The 17,405-nt window shown below is 36.5% G+C and overlaps 1 protein-coding gene across 6 annotated transcripts in view; it reads right to left on the bottom strand.

Annotated features, from left to right (window-relative positions):
* Positions 1-17,405, bottom strand: part of IL1R1 (interleukin 1 receptor type 1) — a 62,504-nt gene that overhangs the window by 22,397 nt on the left and 22,702 nt on the right. For 3 of the 6 annotated variants that reach the window (XM_045204739.2, XM_045204741.2, XM_053924252.1), the window contains exons 3-7: positions 15,664-15,730; positions 9,581-9,659; positions 6,001-6,035; positions 3,072-3,306; positions 2,773-2,962 (exon numbers count right to left, since the gene is read on the bottom strand). In XM_045204739.2, the coding sequence (XP_045060674.1) occupies positions 2,773-2,962; positions 3,072-3,306; positions 6,001-6,035; positions 9,581-9,659; positions 15,664-15,724 (600 nt within the window). In that variant the 5' untranslated portion in view covers positions 15,725-15,730. Of the gene's footprint in view, positions 1-2,772; positions 2,963-3,071; positions 3,307-6,000; positions 6,036-9,580; positions 9,660-15,663; positions 15,731-16,100; positions 16,123-17,405 lie in introns of those variants that run through there. The other 3 variants (XM_024571795.3, XM_024571797.3, XM_045204740.2) reach the window with 2 other exon arrangements.

Below are 17,405 nucleotides of genomic sequence, written 5' to 3'. Positions count from 1 at the left end.
AGTACAACTAATACCACAGAAATACAAAGAATTGTAAGAAATTACTACGAAGAAGTATATTCCAAGAAATGTGAAAACCTAGGTAAAATGGACACATTTCTAGAAAAATATAATCTTCCAAAACTGAATGAAGAAGAAGTGGAAAACCTGAACAGACCAATAAGAGCAGACGAAATTGAAGCAGTCATCAAAAAACTCCCAACACACAAAAGCCCTGGACCAGATTGTTTTACAGGAGAATTCTACAAAGCATTTAAGGAAGAGCTAACCCCTATCCTTCACAGATTATTCGAAAAAATCCAAACTGATGGAATACTCCCAAACTCTTTTTATGAAGCCAGCATCATCCTAATCCCAAAACCAGATAAAGACACAACGAAGAAAGAAAACTTCAGGCCAATATCACTGATGAACATAGATGCTAAAATTCTAGACAGAATATCGGCAAACCACATCCAGCAATACATTAAAAAGATCATCCACCATGACCAAGTGGGATTCATCCCAGGGATGCAAGGATGGTCCAATATTCGCAAATCAATAAACATAATACATCACATCAACAACAGCCAAGACAAAAATCACATGATCATATCAATAGATGCGGAAAAAGCATTTGATAAGTTACAGCACCCTTTCATGATAAAAACACTCAGCAAAGTGGGAATAGAGGGAGCATTCCTCAACATAGTAAAGGCCATATATGAGACACCTACAGCCAACATCATACTCAATGGACAAAAACTTAGAGCTTTCCCACTAAGATCAGGAACAAGACATGATGCCCTCTCTCACCACTCCTATTCAACATAGTATTGGAAGTCCTAGCCACTGCAATCAGACAAGAAAAAGAAATAAAAGGCATCCAAATTGGAAAGGAGGAAATGAAACTGTCACTGTTTGCAGATGACATGATAGTGTACATGGAAAATCCTATAGACTCCACCAAAAAACTACTTGACCTAATAAATGAATTTGGCAAAACAGCTGGATACAAAGTCAAGACTCAGAAATCAAAGGCATTCCTGTACACCAACAATGAAACTGCAGAAACAGAAATCAGGAAAAAAATCCCATTTGATATAGCAACAAGAAAAATAAAGTACCTAGGAATAAACCTAACCAAGGAGGTAAAAGACCTGTACTCAGAAAACTACACAACATTGAAGAAAGAAATTAAGGAAGACACAAACAAATGGAAGCATGTACCATGCTCATGGATTGGAAGAATGAACATCATCAAAATGGCCATATTACCCAAAGCAATTTATACTTTCAATGCAATCCCTATTAGGGTACCCATGACATATTTCACAGATAGAGAACAGACATTTCAGAAATTTATATGGAAACATAAACAACCCCAAATAGCTGCAGCAATTTTGAGAAAAAAGAACAAAGCAGGAGGGATCACAATACCTGATATCAAGCTGTATTACAAGGCCACTGTAATCAAAACAGCCTGGTACTGGTATAAAAACAGGCACATAGACCAATGGAACAGGACAGAGAGCCTAGAAATAAACTCAAGTCTTTAAGGTCAATTAATATTTGACAAAGGATCCTCACAGACATGTCCCCTAAAGCAAGGAACATAAAGGAAAGAATAAATAAATGGGACCTCAACAAAATAAGAAGCTTCTGCATGGCTAAAGAAAACAGCATTAAAAGGAAAACAGAACTACAGTATGGGAAAACATATTTGCCAATGATACCTCAGACAAGGGCCTGATCTCCAAAATATATAAAGAACTCACACAACTCCACTCCAGGAAGACAAACAACACAATTAAAAAATGGGCAAAGGACTTGAACAGACACTTCTCCAAGGAAGACACACAGAGGGCCCAAAGACATATGAAAAGATGCTCAGCATCACTAGCCATCAGAGAGATGCAAATTAAAACCACTATGAGGTACCATGTCACACCAGTCAGAGTGGCCAGCCTAAACAAATCCACAAACAAATGTTGGAGAGGATGTGGAGAAAAGGGAACCCTAGTGCACTGTTGGTGGGAATGCAGACTGGTGAGGCCACTGTGGAAAACAGTATGGAATTTCCTCAGAAAACTAAAAATGGAACTGCCCTTTGACCCAGCAATTCCGATGCTGGGATTATACCCTAAGAACACTGAAACACCAATCCAAAAGAACCTATGCACCCCAATGTTCATAGCAGCACAATTTACAATAGCCAAGTACTGGAAGCAACCTAAGTGCCCATCAGCAAACGAGTGGATCCAAAAACTATGGTATATTTACACAATGGAATTCTACACAGCAGAGAGAAAGAAGGAGCTTATACCCTTTGCAACAGCATGGATGGAGCTGGAGAGCATTATGTTAAGTGAAATAAGCCAGACGGTGAGGGACAAATACCATATGATCTCACCTTTAACTGGAACCTAATCAACAAATGAAAAAAGGAAACAAAATATAACCAGAGACATTGAAGTTAAGAACAATCTAACAATAGCCAGGGGGAGTGGGGTGGGGACAGTGGGAAGAGGGGATTACAGGAACTACTATAAAGGACACATGGACAAAATCAAGGGGGGGGGGAGGTGGGGGAGGGTGGTGGGTTCAGCTGGGGTGGGGTGGAGGGATGGGGAGAAAAGGCATACAACTGTAATTGAATAACAATAAAAATTTTTTAAAAAAAGCCAACTATGTGCCAAATGAAAAGTACTTTTCGGATTCAACATATTGTCTACAACAGAAAGCTATTTTATTTGCTGGAAAAGTAAAATACCATATTTAATATGATATTACCTTATACCACTGTATTTTTGGTAACTCATTGTTTTCATCTTTAAAATAATCCAAGTAAGGACACACAAGTTGTCCATCTCCTGCAATAGGTAGTTTCTGTGTAAATATAGCTTGTGCACTATAACACAAGTTAGGTTCATGTTGTACAAACTTTGCAGTTATTTTAATCTTGAGGCAGTAAGTTGAATTTCTAAAATAAATCAAAATAGGTCAATTAAGCATTATTAAAGGATTTTTATGTCTTTAAGTACTATAGGTACAGGGAACACATGTTTTTAATACATTAACTACTTTCTTACCTTACCGCACAATAGTAATGTCCTGAATCCTCTACCTTCGCTGGAACAAACCAAAGTTTATCTTTGTGCTGATGAATCCTGGAGTCTCTTTCTGTAGATATAGATGTCTTGCTATCATTTTTATACCAATTAATGGTGCCTTTGTTTTCATTTGGGTTAAGAGGACATGAACGGACATCTATTTCATATGCAGAAGAAGTTAAAATTATTTGATCTTTACGTTTCTCACATTTACCTTTAAAAGGGAGGAAAGAAACAAATTCTATATGAAATCTGACACTGCTTCTTAACATAATATCTACATATAAACATCAGTTATTCAGTATCTTAATTCCTATTAAATATGAGAGTTTTAGCAGCCTTATTATTAACAACATTATCTTGGAAGTTTGAAAGGTTAATATTCAAATCCATTTGTGTTATTTACTACCTGAGTGCCCTTGTGCAAGTCACTTAACCTCTTATCCCCTCCTAATCATCTAAACATTGATGAAAATGTATCAGGTGAGAGATCTACTAGGGTACAAGATGGAGTATCAGGGTCTGCATTTATCCTCCCATCTGAACAACTGAAAAATGGACAAAATATATAAAACAACAGTGTTCAAGACTTTGAACATCAGGAAACAAAGGACAAGAATATCAGAAAAGCAGGAATCAAAGGAGGTGACCCCTATAATATTCCCAAATTACTGCCTATAGAGATTCAAGACCATGGTATTGCAAGGAGGAAATGTAGGGAATGTCCATTGTTCTCTGAGTTGAGCAAATGGAGCTGGAAATCCAGGTAAATCAAAAGTTCACAGGGCCAAGTGCCAAAGAGATTAGCATTGCATGGAGAGAGAGACAGGCAGGAAGAGGGAGAGGGAGAAAGAGGAAGCAAGTGCTTTGGTGATCAACAGAGAGTCTCCCTCAAGTTTTCAGCAGAGTATTGATTAGTGTTAGGATATAAGAAAAACTACCCAAGGCCACAGTGAGAAATGCCATAAGGATTAGAGTAAATAATCCTTGGAGTGCACACAATTCTGGAAATATTTGTGTTGATAACTAGAGTGGAAATCCTCATTAATCATGGGGCATCAGGTAGAATACCCAGAGGGATTTGACTTAGTAGCTTGGGAAAATTAGGCCTAGAATAACTTTTTTCTGAACACGACTAATAAAATTTAAAAGCAAGACCTGAAAAGATCAACTACTTTCAAGTAACAAACCTGTGACAGAACAAATCAAGAACATTTTTAGTAATACAAAAACATCCAGTACCCAACATAGTAAAAATCACAATATCTGGCATCTAATCAAAAATTACTAGGCATGCAAAGAATTAATATATTATAATAATCAGAAAATAATCAATACTGACACAGGAAAAGAGATGATAAAATGGAAAAATTAAAATAGTTATTACTATTGCATTTCACTTGATCGATATACTAGATCATACATGTTAAGAAGAGACATGAGAGCTTTTTTAAAAAACCTAAATAAAATTTCCAGAGATGAAAACTACAATGTTGCCTTAAAAAATAACACAGAATGGCAGATTTGACACTGCAAAAGAAAAGATAAGTGAACTTTAAGACATGGCATTAGAAACTATACAAAATTAAACACAGTGAGAAAAATAACATAACAAAATTAACAAGGCATTAGTTAGTTGCAGGACAACTTCAATACATGTAATAGGAATTCCTGAAGAAGAAAGGTGAATGAATCAGAAAAAAAATATTTTAAGACCTATACACTGAAATTTTTCAAGGCTTTTATGAAAATGAGGAACTCACAGATCCAAAAATCACAATGAACCCCAAGCAAAAGAACCATGAAGAAAACTCTACCAAACAAAGAAAAAAATGATGCAGCCTTCTTGCCAGAAATACATGCCAGAAGAAAGTGGAATAAAGATAAGTACTGAAAGAAAAAAGATAATCAACCTAGAATTCTATATTCAGTGAAAGTAACTTTCAAAAATAGAGGCAAAATGAACTTTTGTGCATTTATTCATAAAAGCTGTAAAAATTAATCACCAGTTGGCTTGTACTATCTGAAAAATATAAGAAGTCCTTCAGAAATAAAGAAAATAGTATCAGACAAAAATGAATCTACAGAGAGGAATAAAAATACCAGAAGTGTTTACTACATGTGTAATTATAAAATAATTTTCTTAATATGTATATCTCTTTTAAAATAACTTCATGTTTAAAGCAAAATAATAGCATATTGTGAGATTTATAACATATAAAGTAGCAAAATACATAGAAACAATAAGGTCAAGTCTAAAAGGTGTATAAAGATGTATACTGTTTTAAGATTTTTATACTATATGTGAAATTGTATAGCATCATGTAAAGATAAACAGTGATAAGTTAAAGATGGATACTAGAAACCTGAGAGCAGTTATTTAAAAAAACAAAAAGTTACTAGTATAAGCCAACAAAGGAGATAAAATGAATTGTGAAAATCCTCAACCAATCCAAAAGGCGTATCAATAAAAAAAAATCCTTATCAAACCAAAAAGAGAAAAAATAACAAAGAATTGATGGGACAAATAGAAACTAAAATAATAAGATCCTAAAATTAACCCAAATATATTATTAATCATATTTATAAATTTTAATGGTCTAAACACCCCAATTGAAAGGCAGAGATGGTCAGAATAGACAAAGTAAGAAGGACCCAACTGTATGCTGCCTAACGTACACACACATGTGCTATCACACTACTTACACACATTTTAAATATAAGGATACAAATGGGGGAGGATACCATGTTAACACTAATCAAAAGAAGGTTTAAATGGTTATTATATTGTTAATAACCAAAGTAGATTTTACAGTAAAGAATATCATCAGGAATAAAAAGGGTCATTTCATTATGATAAAGGAGTCATTCATCAAGAAGTACACAGTAATCCTAAATGTTTACTCACCTACTAACAGTGCTTCAAAATACTTGAAGCAAAAACTGCTAGACCGCAAGAAGAAATAGAGAAACCCACAATTATAGTCAGAGATTCCAATATCCTACTCACAATAATGGACAGAACAGGTAGAACAATTAGATAAATAATCATTAATGATATAGAAGGTTTGAACAACATAGCAACCAATTTGGCATAATTGATATTTATAGAAAATCCTACCCAACAATAGCAGGATACATATTTTTTAAGTAAACACAACAAACTTATCAAGATATACAATATTCTTGCTCGTAAGCCAATGATTGATACATTTGAAAGGACTCAAATTAGTCAAAGTTATATTCTCCAGTGAAATGGGATTCAATTAGAAACCAATAACAGAAAGATAACTAGGAATTCCCAATATATCTGAGAAAACATTTTAAATGGATATAAAATACACTGTTAGCTGGGAAGCCATACAGTTCTAATTTATCAGTTCCATAAAGTACCAGCAGATTTGAACATAACGTCCACAGTATGCAGAATGCAATCATAAAAAGTATTATTTTTATATTCATTAAAAAAACTAAAAAACATAGTTCTAAATAACCCATAAGTCTAAATAACCCATAAATAAAAAGGGAGGGAAAACACATGTCAAATGGATGGTATGCAATGGAAACAGTGTTTAAGGAAAACCTGCAGCACTAAATGCCTATATAAGAAAAAATATCTCAGATTAGTGATTTCAGTTTCCATTTAATAAATTAGAAAATAATCATACCCAAAGTAAGCAGAAGATAAAAAATAATATAGATCCAACAGATAATCAATGAAATGCAAAACAGAAAAACAATACAGAAAAATCAAAGATACCAAAAGCCAGTTCTTTCAAAAAATCAGTATCATTGATAAAATCTCCAGCCCAATTGATCAGGAAAAAAAGAGAGGTGACTTCTCTCATTAAAACACTTTAAGCCCTGGCCATGTGGCTCAGTTTGTTGGAACATCACCCCCTAATCAAAAGGTTGCGGGTTTGATCCACAGTCAGGTCATTTGTCTAAGGTTGTGGGTTTGATCCCCTGCCTGGGTGCACATATGTGTGATTCCTGGTCTGGACGTGTACAATCCAAGGTCCAGGTGCCAATCCTGGGTCCAGGCATGTATGGGAGGCAACGGATTGATGCTTCTCTCTCACACTGATGTTTCTCTCCCACCCTCCCTCTCTCCCTTCCTCTCTCTTTAGAAACAATGAAAAAAAATGTCCTCAGGTGAGGCTAAAAAAAATACTCTTGTAAGGATAATAAGGGAATATTAAGAACAATTTTATGCCAATAAATTCAACAACTTATTGTGAAAGGACCAAATTCCTTGAAAGGCACAGACTATAATAGCTCCCTCAAGAAAAAATAAATATCTGAATAGCCGTAGAGATATTAAAGAAAATGAATTTGGATCTAAAAACCTTCCAACAAAGAAAATTTTGGGCCTAGATGGCTTCACTGGTATATGCATGGGGAAAAACAACAATTTTACAGAAACTCTTCCAGAAAACTGGAGAATCAGTAACCTTGTCAGTTCACTCTCTGAGGTCAGCACTGCCCTAATACCAAAGCCAGACAAAGACATTATAAGAAAAAAAAGTCTTCATCATGAACACAGACACAAACTTTCTTTAAAACAGTGTACAAACCAAATCCTACAATATATCAAAAAAGGATAGCACATTATAATGTACCTAACATCCCTAGAAATGTAAAGCTGTGTTGGGAACCACCCTGCCTGGTTTCAGAAGCTGTAAACCCCCATGGTTAAGGCTGAGTCAGAGACCTTGGACCCATGAGCCATTAAGGAGACAAAGCTTATCTCCCTGGCAGGGGCACTGCCCCTGCCCACTTTACTTCACCCTGCTTGGCCCTGAGCTTGACCAGTTAGCCAATGACGGGTAAGATTCCTCAAGGGAGGAACAACCTAAGACAGGCATGGTCACGAAAAAAGCCCACAGGGAAGGACTTAGGGGGCTATAGAAAAAGGGGGTGATGGACCCTCGCCCCTCGGCTTTGACATAGCCTGAGTCCTCATTCTGTCTGCAAGAAGTCTCCTAATCTCTTGGCTGCCTTACTTCCCCTGCCTGACTGAAGCCTGAAACAATGACAGAGGGCAGTGCAGTCCTGTGCTGGAAATATACTATGAATCTACAATAGACCTAGATGGATTAGTAAATTGTAATGTAAGTATGTAAAATTGAATGTGTTTGCATACACTAATTAAAAACAATTAAAAACTGAATTTTTTAATGTTGTACTTTTATTTTTATATTTTTCATTTTTTTACTGTTGTGCAAGTACAGTTGTCCCCATTGCCCCCCCACCACGTTCCACACACCACCCACCCCCACCTCCCACCCTTGTACCTATACCCTTTGGCTTTGTTCATGGGTGTTTTATACATGTCCTTTGATGACACTTCCCCTATTTTCCCCCATTATCCCTCTCCCCCTTCCCCTCTGGTTACTGTCAGTTTGTTCTTTATTTCAATGTCTCTGGTTATATCTTGCTTGCTTGTGTGTTTTGTTGATTAGGTTCCACTTATAGGTGAGATCATATGGTATTTGTCCTTCACTGTCTGGCTTATTTCACTTAGCATAATGCTCTCCAGTTCCATCCATGCTGTTGGGAAGGATAGGAGGTCCTTCTTTCTTTCTGCTGCATAGTATTACATTATGTAAATGTACCATGGTTTTAAAAACTGAATTTTTTAAAATTCTATTTACAATGACATCAAAAGATATGAATAATTGAGGATAAAACTGATAAAAGATCATGCATCAGACCTATCCAATTAAAATTATAAAATGGTGCTTACATAAATGAAATAAGATCAGAATAAATGAAGAAATATATATTCTGTTCTTAGATCAGAACACTCGATATCATTAAAATGTTAAGTGTCCCCAAATTGGGTTATATTCAACTCAATCCCCATCAAAATCTGAAAAGGACTTTTTGTATAAAGTAACAAGATGATTCTAAAATTTATATATAATTTATATATAATTACTCAAAACAAACTCTGATTAAAAAACCAAAATGAAAACAGTTACACTGCTTTATTTCAACATTTATTATGAAGCCACATGAATTAAGACAATGTAGTATTGGCATAAAGATAAATAAGTCACTGAACAGAAAAGAGGTTCCAGAAATAAATTACACAAACATATTCAACTGATTTTTTTAAAAGACACAAAAGAAATTCAGTGGAGAAAAGACAGTCTTTCCACAAATTGGAAATCCTTGTGTAAAACAACAACAACAAAAAACAACTTCTGAGCGCTTAGCGCAGGATTTGCAGAATGGCCAAGTGAGTCTCCATACAATTCACTCCTCCACAAAAACAACAAAAAACTGGAAATTTTTCTAAATCAAAGGGTTGCAAAATGCAGAACATTTATTTTAAAAAGTATCAGTGCCCTGGCCAGTACGGCTTAGTTGGTTGGGCATCGTCCCACAAACTGAAAGGTTGCTCTTTTAATTCCTGGTCAGAAAGCATGCCTAGGTTGCGGGTTCAGTTCCAATCAGAGTGTGTATGAAAGGCAACTTACCAATGTTTCTCTCTCACATTTGTGGTTTCTCCCTCTCTTTCTGCCTCCCTTCCCCTCTCTTTAAAATCAATGACATGTCCTAAGGTGAGGATAAAAACAAACAAAAAAACAAAACACCAGCAACAGGTGAATCTCAGTAGAACAGCAGAATTTGTGGCTCTGTTACTTAAACTATGCCGCTCATCCTCCTCTCTTCCCAACTCCACTCTGAACTTGAAAACCAGCAGTCTTACAAACACAGTAACTGTGAAATCCAGTAGGCTGGCAAGAGCAAACCAAGTTTGCAGTCCCTCAAAAAGTCCCATTCCAGAGCACTGCCACAATTTTACCTGACTGGCAGCACTGTGGAAAAGTCACACTCACAGAGTGGTGGTGTTATTATCCTGACTCAGAGGTCCACAGAAAAAGCCCCATCCCCAGAGTGTTCATGAGGAAAAAAAAAAAAATCAATCAGTGGCAACTGTTTACAACTGCAGCTGCCTAAAACCCCAATACCAAATGAGACAAGAGTCTGGCCAAAAGAAAAAGGAAGATCTGGGGAACTAAATGTCCATAGGAAGATTTGAAAAGCTCTAATACATTCCTGGATAATCTAAGAGTGTATATGTATGCACAGCTGTGTACATGCCCAGTGAGGACCAGAGAAGTCACTGGTCTGTTAAATATGGATGACCTGAAGGTTACACATAAGCAGGAAGTGAAGACTCAGGCAGAGTTGTGAACAGCTTCAGTATTGAAGGCATACCCCAACACACACAGGGTCCCTCAGCAAAGGGTAGAAGACTTATTGGGTCAAACAGTCTAAGGAGCCCTGGCCGAGTTACTCAGGTGGTTACAGAGTGTTGTCCCAATATGCCAACATGGCAGGACTGATCCCTCATCAGGGCACAAGAATCAATCACTAAATGCATAATAAGTGGAACAATAAATCGATCGATCTCTCTCTCTCTCTCTCTCTCTCCCTCTCGCAAATAATTAATTAATTAATTAATTTTAAATAGTCTAAGGAAATTTCTGACCAATCATTAGATGACCAAGCAGAGACTTCAGTACCATACACTACAGGAAACACCAATCAACAGGAAACTTCAGGAACATGGATGTGTATTTTTTATCTTGATTGTGATGATGATTTCAGCGGTAGGTATGTATGTCAACACACCAAATTGTATATTAAACATCTGTGTGTCAATTCTAACCTCAATTAAGCTGTTTAAAAAACATAGAATCAAAATAAATAGCCAGGCAGTCAGCATACTATCTGTGCAGATCAAGGACTCCTAAGTATTTAGACAATGGGAATAGCAGTAGCAGTAGCAATAGTAGTGATAAAAAGCATAAACCTAAAGTAAGGTCTTAGCTATACATACACTTTTATTTATCTGGGGTTTGCCCCACCACTCAGTCAAAATCATTCTGATCAATGTCACCTATTACTTTTACGTTTCTAAATCAAATAAACAACTATCAGACATCACTTTACTTAGCACATCTGCATTTGACACTATTATTGACCAATTCCTTTATCACCTCCCTCATCTTTCACTCTGCTCCAACCATAGTGGTATTTTAGTTCCTGGAACATGTCAGTACTGTTGTCCTCAGGACCTTGGTACATGCTGCCTGGAATATTTTCTTTATCACCAACCTCATATTTATATAGGTCTCTCCTTCAGGTTTGACTCAAAAGTCAACTTCTTAGTGAGCTTTGTCTAATCACACTATCAAAAAAATTAACCTTCTGAAAAAATGGCAATGAATAAGTACCTATCAGTAGTAACCTTAAAGGTAAATGGATTAAACACTCCAATCAAAAGACATAGGGTAGCTGAATTGATAAGAAAATATGACTTGTATGTACTGTCTTCAAGAGACCCTCCTGAGAACAAAAGACCAACACAGACTGAAAGTGAAAGACTGGAAAAAAATATTTTAAGCAAATGGATAGGAAAAAAAAGCCAAGGTACCAATACTTATATCAGAAAAAATAGATTTCAAAACAAAGACCATAAAAAGAGACAAAGAAGGTCATTTCATAATTCTAAAGGGGAGAATCCATCAGGAAGCTATAAACATTGTAAACATATATGCAACCAACATTAGAGCACCCAAATATATAAGGTAAATCTTAGATGACTTCAAGAAAGATATAGACAGCAACACACTTTTAGTAGGAAATTTTAACACCCCATTGTCAAAAATGGATAGATTTTCCAAACAAAGAATTAACAAGGACATTGTAGCACTGAATAACATGCTAGATCAAATAGGCTTAACTGATATATATAAAACCATGCACCACAAAAAAACAAAATATACACTCTTTTCAAATATACATGGATCATTTTCAAAGACAGACCACATGACGGGACATAAAACAAGCTTCAACAAATTCAAGAAAATTGAAATCACATCAAGCATTTTCTAAGATCAAAATGGCTTGAAGCTTGAAACCAATCTCAAGGAAAAAACTCAAAACCATTCAAATACATGGAGACTCATTAATATGTTATTAAACAATAAATAGGTAAACCATGAGGTCAAGAAAGAAATCAAAAAGTTTCTGGAAACACATGAAAATGAACACAAAACAACCCAAAACCTATGGGACACAGCAAAGGCAGGTCTGAGAGGGAAGTTCATACCAATACAGGCCTATCTAACAAAAATAGAAATATTTCAAATAAGACCTAACCCTACATCTACAAGAACTAGAGGAACAACAACAAACAAAGCTCAAAGTGAGTAGAAGGAAGGAAATTATCAAGATCAGAGCAGAATTAAATGACATAGAGACTAAAAGAACAATCCAAAGGATCAATAAATCCAGGAGCCAATTTTATGAAAAGACAAACAAAATCAACAAGCCTTTAACCACACCCATCAAGGGCAAAAAGAGGATAGGACTCAAATAAATGAAACCAGAAATGAAAGAGAAGAAATTCAAACTGATACCACAGAAATACAAATGACTGTAACAAATTACTATGAACAACTATATGCCAAGAAATTTGAAAACCCTGGGCAAAATGCAAAATTCCTAGAAACATATAATCCTCCAAAACTTAGTCAACAAGAAGCAGAAAGCCTGAGTAGACAGATATCAGCTAGTGATACTGAAGCAGTAATCAAAAACATCCTCTCACACAAAAGCCCTGGACAAGACAGATTCACAGAAAATTTTACCAAAATTTAGAGAAGAACTAACCCTGATTATTCTCACATTCTTCCAAAAAATCCAAGAAGGGGGAGGACACCCAAACTCTTGTCATGAGGCCAGTATTACCCTAATTCCAAAACCAGATAAAGACATAACAAAGAAAGAAAACTACAGGCCAATATGACTAATGAACATAGATGCTAAAATCCTCAACACAATATTGGCAAACCAGATCCATACATTACATTAAGAATTTCATACATTCAAATAAAATGTTAAAGGGAGTTACCTAAGAAAAAGAAGATAAAAAATACGAACAGTAAAAATGACAGCAAACTCACAGTTATTAACGACCACACCTAAAACAAAAACAAGAGCAAACTAGGCAAACAACTAGAACAGGAACAGAACCATAGATATGGAGATCACATGGAGGGTTGTCAATAAAGGAGTGGGAGGGGGAGGGGGGGAAGGTACAGAGAATAAGTAGCATAGATGATAGGTGGAAAATAGACAGGGGGAGGGTAAAAATAGTGTAGGAAATGTAGAAGCCAAAGAACTTATAAGTATGACCCATGGACATGAACTATAGGGGGGAATGTGGGAGGGAGGGGGTGTGCAGGATGGAGTGGAGTGGGGGGGGAATGGGACAACTGTAATAGCATAATCAATAAATATATATAAAAAAATTTCATGCACTATGATCAAGTGGGACTCATCCCAGGGATGCAAGGATGGTACAATATATACAAGTCAATAAACGTAATACACTGCATAAACAATATGAAACACAAAAACCACATGACCATATAAATAGATGAAGAAAAAGCATTGATAAAGTACAGCACCCATTTATGACAAAAACACTCAGCTAAGTGGGAATAGAGGTAGCATACCTCAATATAACAAAGGCCATAAACCCATGTCAATACAGTCAGTTAATATTTGACAAAGAGGGCAGGAACATCAAATGGACTAAAAATAGCCTCTTCAATAAATGCTGTTGGGAGATCTGGACAAGTACATGCAAAAAAAAAAATAATAAAACTAGACCACCAACTTATACCATACACCAAAAGAAACTCAAGATGGATAAAAGACTTAAATATAAGGTGTAACGCCAGGAAAGTCCTAGAGGAAAATGTAGGCAGGAATATTTCAGATATCCCATGCAGCAATATTTTCACTGATACATCCCCTAAGGCGAGGGATATAAAGGAAAGAATAAACAAATGGGACCACATCAAACTAAAAAGCTTCTGCATGAATAAAAAAAAAATCAACAAAATGGAAAGGGAACCAACCATAGGGGGAGACATATTTGCCAATGATACATGGGACAAGGGTTTGACCTCCAAAATATAAAAAGAACTCACATGACTCCATACCTGTAAGACAAACAATCTAATTAAAAAATGGGCAAAGGACCTAAACAGACACTTCTCCAAGGAGGATATATAGATGACCCACAGACACATAAAAAAATTGCTCTACATCACCTGCCATCAGAGAGATGCAAATTAAAACCACAATGAGATACCACTTCATACCAGTCAGAATGGCCATCATTAAAATAAATCAACAAACAACAAGAGCTGACAAGGTTGTGGAGAAAAGGGAACCCTAGTACGTTGTTGGTGGGAATGCAGACTGGTGCAGCCACGGTGGAAAACGGTATGGGATTTCCTCAAAATACTAAAGATGGAACAACCTTTTGATCCAGTGATCCCACTGCTGGGACTATGCCCAGGAATCCTCAATAACCAATTTAAAAGAACCTGTGCACCCCAATGTTCACAGCAGCACTATTTACAATAGCCAAGTGCTGAAAACACCTAAGTGCCCATCAGTAAATGATTGGATTAAAAAACTTTGGTACAGAAGGAGCTCCTACCCTTCACAACAGCATGGATTGAACTGGAGAGCATTGTGCTAAGTGAAATAAACCAGGCAGTGAAAGACAAATACCCTATGATCTCACCTGTAAGTGGAACCTAATCAACAAAACAAACAAATGAGCCAAATAGAACTAGAGACTTGGAAATAAAGAACTGACGGTGACCAGAGGGGATGGAGGAGGGGGATAACAGGGGAAAGAAAGGGAAGTGGCAAACAAAGGAACACAAATAGAGGACTCATAGGCATGAACAATGGGGAGACTGACTGTGGGGGCATGGGGACAGGACAGGGTAAGGGAGAGCAATTGGGAAAAAGGTGGGACAACTATAACTGAGCAATAATAAAAATAAATTTAACCTTCCACCCACCGCAATCTCAAAACTTTGTATCTTCCATCCCTGCTTTTTTTCTCTCTAGACTTATCACCATATGACAATAAATACTTACTTTTCTAAAAACCTACCGAAATGTAAACCATCTGCAGGCATATATTTCTGTCTGGATTAGTTACTTCATTATCCCCTGTACCTAGTGCTTGGCATATGGTAAGGGCTAAATGCATTTGTAGTAATGGAGGGACAGGGAAAGAGTGAAAATCAATAAATAAAGAAAACAAAGAACTGCCACTTGATCGTGTTTAGCTGTGGGTTCATAAGGACTACATTTAACACCTCTTTGGAATAAAAGTCAGGATTTCCTGTATCATACTCTTCAATTGGCAATACAGTGGAAAGAGGCCTGGACTGGGCACAGGAAACCTGGATCTTAACTCTTGCTCTGCAACTAGTGACATGGCCTTGGGCTCTTAACCTCACTGGGCCTTAGTTTCCTAATATGTAAAGAAGAGAATGAGAAGTAAAGATGCTGAAAGGAATACCCAGCAGTACAGTTCTGTTACCAGGAGGCTCTGTGTCCTGGAATTCCACAGAAAATTTAAGAAAGATGTCTGTTAAATAAAGTATTTCATGTTTCTAAATAATAGATTCTCTTAGCAAATAATAATACATGGAAATGCTTAACTTACCAGCCTCCAGAGAAGAAATCAGCAGAGCTATGAAACAAACAAATCTGAGTAACACTTTCATATTCTCCTGGAAAAGCAGGAATGGAAGAAAAAACAAAAAATGAAAATGTTACTGTTCTAGAAAATCTCTAAAACTATATACCTGTCCCCACCCTCACCCCCAAGTCACAATGATGGGTAAATCTCTCTACATCATTAATGTAATAATGTTTCTGGATATAAAATGGGGATTGGGGGGGATAAACATTTTTTTAACAGAATTGAGAATAACTTCAAACAACTTAAAAATAGTAAAACTTCTATCATCTGTCCCTATATTCATTTGTTGTCTTGAATACCACTTACATTTCCCACAAATCTTTTCTAAACTACATCCAAAGTGACTACTTACTAGACCCTAAACCAGCTTGTGACTCTTACATGGATTTGTTTCCTACCTGGAATGTACCCCACTAACAGGACCCACGTGCAAAAGTCTCCCCACACTTCCAGGTCCAGCTCAAAGGTCACACCTTCATCTTAAAACGTAAGACACGAAATCGTTTGTATAAAATTATATAGCTACCTGAAAATACACCAAAAAATGACTAAAAAAGTTAATAAAAATATATTAAAATTGGGTTGGTTCTTGTGGTTGGGTGGTTTCCCCTTCTCTGGAGCTTTTTATATAAAATTTCTACCATAAGCAAGCATTAATTGTATCACAAAGTAGCTAAACCTCCACAGCTCCCCTTCCCTCCATGTGGCTTAGAAGGCATACCAACATAGGATCAGCCACAACAGTATAGATCAATGTTAGGACTACATATTAAACCAGAGTCCTAGTAACTTAATTATATAATGCTTTGCCCACATACAGGCAGAGGTATAATCAGATTAGGCACTTGTTTCATGCTGGAAGGAGACCATACCAATGCCTTATCTACAAAAACAAGATCACTAAGATAGCAATTGAATGTGAAAAAGAAAAAACTCAATCTTGCCTACCTTTCTAAACTCCTCAAGCCCAAATTAAGCTAATGTTCAGTATAACCTCTTTCCCTTTCTGAGTGTTCCTGTCAGTTGCACCTGAAAGGGGACCTTAATGTACAATAAGTTCCAGTCTTGGACCTGCAGGGAACTTTTGCACAAATCTATTCAAGGGCTCCTGAGTACCTCAAACTCAACAGGCCCCAAACCAAACTCTCTCCACCAAACTGACTCCCCGACCCCAGTGACAGACACAGCACTGCCCTGTACCCACCACCTCTTTTGAGGGCAGAAACCACTGTGCCCACAGCATCTGGCACTGCACTTGGAACCCAGAATCCCTTAATAAGTTCTCATGGAATGAATAAAAAATATGACCAAAAGAAATAGTTATCCTCTACCCGATTTCACTAAACACAGCAATGTCCAGAGCAGACCATGGTTTGATAATTTCATGCTTTAAAAAAACCTGCCCTTTGATTTTTTATAGGAGATTACATTGGCCTATATTCTTATCAGTAGTTATACGTTAATTACAAACAAAATATTTTAACCAAGACATCACTAATTTAGACTATAATGACATGCAATTATTTGAATAGTAGCTAAAAAATGTTCTATTTAAGAAGTGACATTAAAAGGTATAAAAATGTTATAATGTGCTTTTCAAACAAATGTAGAAAAAAAGGCTCCAATTATGAGAGATACCCCCACTCGTGTTCTCCTCAGATTACCCTCAGTGCGAGGAAAAGGATCCATATGCCTGACTCAAG

The sequence above is a fragment of the Desmodus rotundus genome, chromosome 5, assembly GCF_022682495.2.
Source record: "Desmodus rotundus isolate HL8 chromosome 5, HLdesRot8A.1, whole genome shotgun sequence".
Lineage (NCBI taxonomy): Eukaryota > Metazoa > Chordata > Mammalia > Chiroptera > Phyllostomidae > Desmodus > Desmodus rotundus.
Note: the sequence above shows the minus strand (reverse complement) of the source record. Positions and strands in the feature narration are given on the sequence as shown.